Raw genomic sequence first — 1927 nt, 5'->3', positions numbered from 1 at the left:
GATGGGGTGGCGGTTTGGAGGACCATAGCAAGTTAATTCTGGGGCCCGAATTTGAGCTCCTGCGATCGATATCTTGGAGGTAGGTATGGCAGGAGGTAGGTAGGACGGACAGGACTTAGAGAGATAGCGTTGGCTTCCGGTTTAGGAGCAAGCGAAGAATTCCTGCGATGGGCTGCTTCGCTGTGGGCGGGGCTCCGCAGTCGGGGGAGGAGCCTCGGTGGAGTGGGGTTAAGGCTGACCCGAGGCTTCGAAAGAGATAAGGAAGATTAGGGGCTCCAGCTATTTCCAGAGCGCGCAGTAGTGAATTGGGATTCCTGAAGCCCAAGAATCGTTAGCGGGGTTTGTTGCTTCTTGGGATGCGGTGCGTGGCTTGTGACGGTTCGCCCCCTCTCGTCTCCCCTAATCTGCCTTCTCAGGAGACGCCAACCAACGAGCTGAGCGTCCAGGGCCCCTCCGAGGGGGATACGGACCCGTCAACGCCCCCAGCGCCCCCGACGCCTCCCCACCCCGTCACCCCCGGAGATGGGTTTCCCAGCAACGACAGCGGCTTTGGTGAGGGGCGGGCGGGGCGGAGTTAGGGGTGGGGCTGTTGGCTCCGGCAGTGGATGGGCGGAGCCTGGGGAGGAGGTTGGGTCTGAGGGCGGGGCCGAAGTTGGGGCGGGGCTCCAGAAGGGTCTGAGGGTCTGACAGCGTCCTCTCCTCCCTTACCCCTCTCTCTAGGAGGCAGTTTCGAGTGGGCGGAGGATTTCCCCCTCCTGCCCCCGCCAGGCCCCCCCCTGTGCTTCTCCCGCTTCTCCGTCTCGCCTGCACTGGAGACCCCGGGCCCCCCCACCCGGGCCCCCGACGCCCGACCCGCAGGTACGGTGCTTTGGACTCTGCCCATCGCCCACTCCGCCAATATCTCTGTCCCCATCTCTCTCCCCACATTCTCGTCCCCAACTCCGAATTTCCCTGCCTCCCCCTGCTCAGTCTCCTCCCTCCCCTGTCAACACTCTCTGCTCATCACCGAGACCCCACCCAACTCTGGAACCAGCTCAGACCAGGCAGGCGGTGTCCATCAGATGCGCTCCGGCACGCAGGCCCCTCCGTGAGCCTCAGTTTCCCCTTCTTTAAGGATCTCCTCTGAGTCTCGCCCATCTTTGCCCCTCTCTCGGTCATGCTCTCGCCTGGCACTTGCGGGATCCTGACCCCATCCTGTGTTCCGGGGCACATGTCGATCAGAGGCAGACAAGGAGAGAGAGGAGCTGGTGGTCTGCATGAGCCAGCGCCGAGAGAACCTAGCCAGGAATGGCCGCACTGCTAATAAGAATAGCTAGTACTCGCAGAGCCCCTGCCATGTGCGTGCTGCGTTTAAACCCATTTAATCCTCCTTCGATCCCGTGGAGTGGATTCTAATCTCATCCCCATTTTACCAAAGAGAAAACCGAGGCGCAGAGAGGCATGAGGAGCCAGGCTACAAACCCGTCCGTCTGCCTGGCCTCTGAGTCCGTGCCCTCCCCAGTAGTCAGCGTTCGTCCAGTTCCTTTTTCGTGGTGTCTCACATACCCCGTATGGCTAATCCTCACCTCCACCTTGGGAGGGGGCGCGTCACCCTTCGTTTCTGGCTGTCCCGAAGTGAAGGCCATTCTCACAGCGAGGAGCAGGGCACAGCCATATCTCACCGGCAGGGCTGGGGCTAGAGAGCGCACAGGCCAGGGCCCTCTGCTGCCTCCTGCTGTCGCTCCAGAGAACAGCTCCGAAGGCGGGGCTTGCGCTGGGCGGGGCAGGTCGGTAGGTGCGCGTGTCCCCCCAGGACAGAGCTGAGAAGATAGGAGGTGCGACTGGACCCTTTCAGGGAAGGGTTCCATTCCCGCTTTCCCAACCCGTGCCCGAGTCCACGCGTCGGCCCTGCCGCTTCCCTCTCTGTGCCTCAGTTTCCTCGTTTACA

General features: G+C 62.1%; 1 protein-coding gene across 1 annotated transcript in view; it reads left to right on the top strand.

The window, feature by feature from the left end:
• Positions 1–228: 228 nt before the first annotated feature.
• Positions 229–1927, top strand: part of LOC105310174 (serine/threonine-protein kinase LMTK3-like) — a 4079-nt gene continuing 2380 nt past the window's right edge. Inside the window, exons 1-2 of the mRNA XM_023526605.1 lie at positions 229–552; positions 721–858. Coding sequence (XP_023382373.1) covers positions 357–552; positions 721–858 — 334 coding nt within the window. The 5' untranslated portion in view covers positions 229–356. The remainder of the gene's footprint in view (positions 553–720; positions 859–1927) is intronic.

Source organism: Pteropus vampyrus, unplaced genomic scaffold (assembly GCF_000151845.1).
Source record: "Pteropus vampyrus isolate Shadow unplaced genomic scaffold, Pvam_2.0 Scaffold1332, whole genome shotgun sequence".
NCBI lineage: Eukaryota > Metazoa > Chordata > Mammalia > Chiroptera > Pteropodidae > Pteropus > Pteropus vampyrus.
Note: the sequence above shows the minus strand (reverse complement) of the source record. Positions and strands in the feature narration are given on the sequence as shown.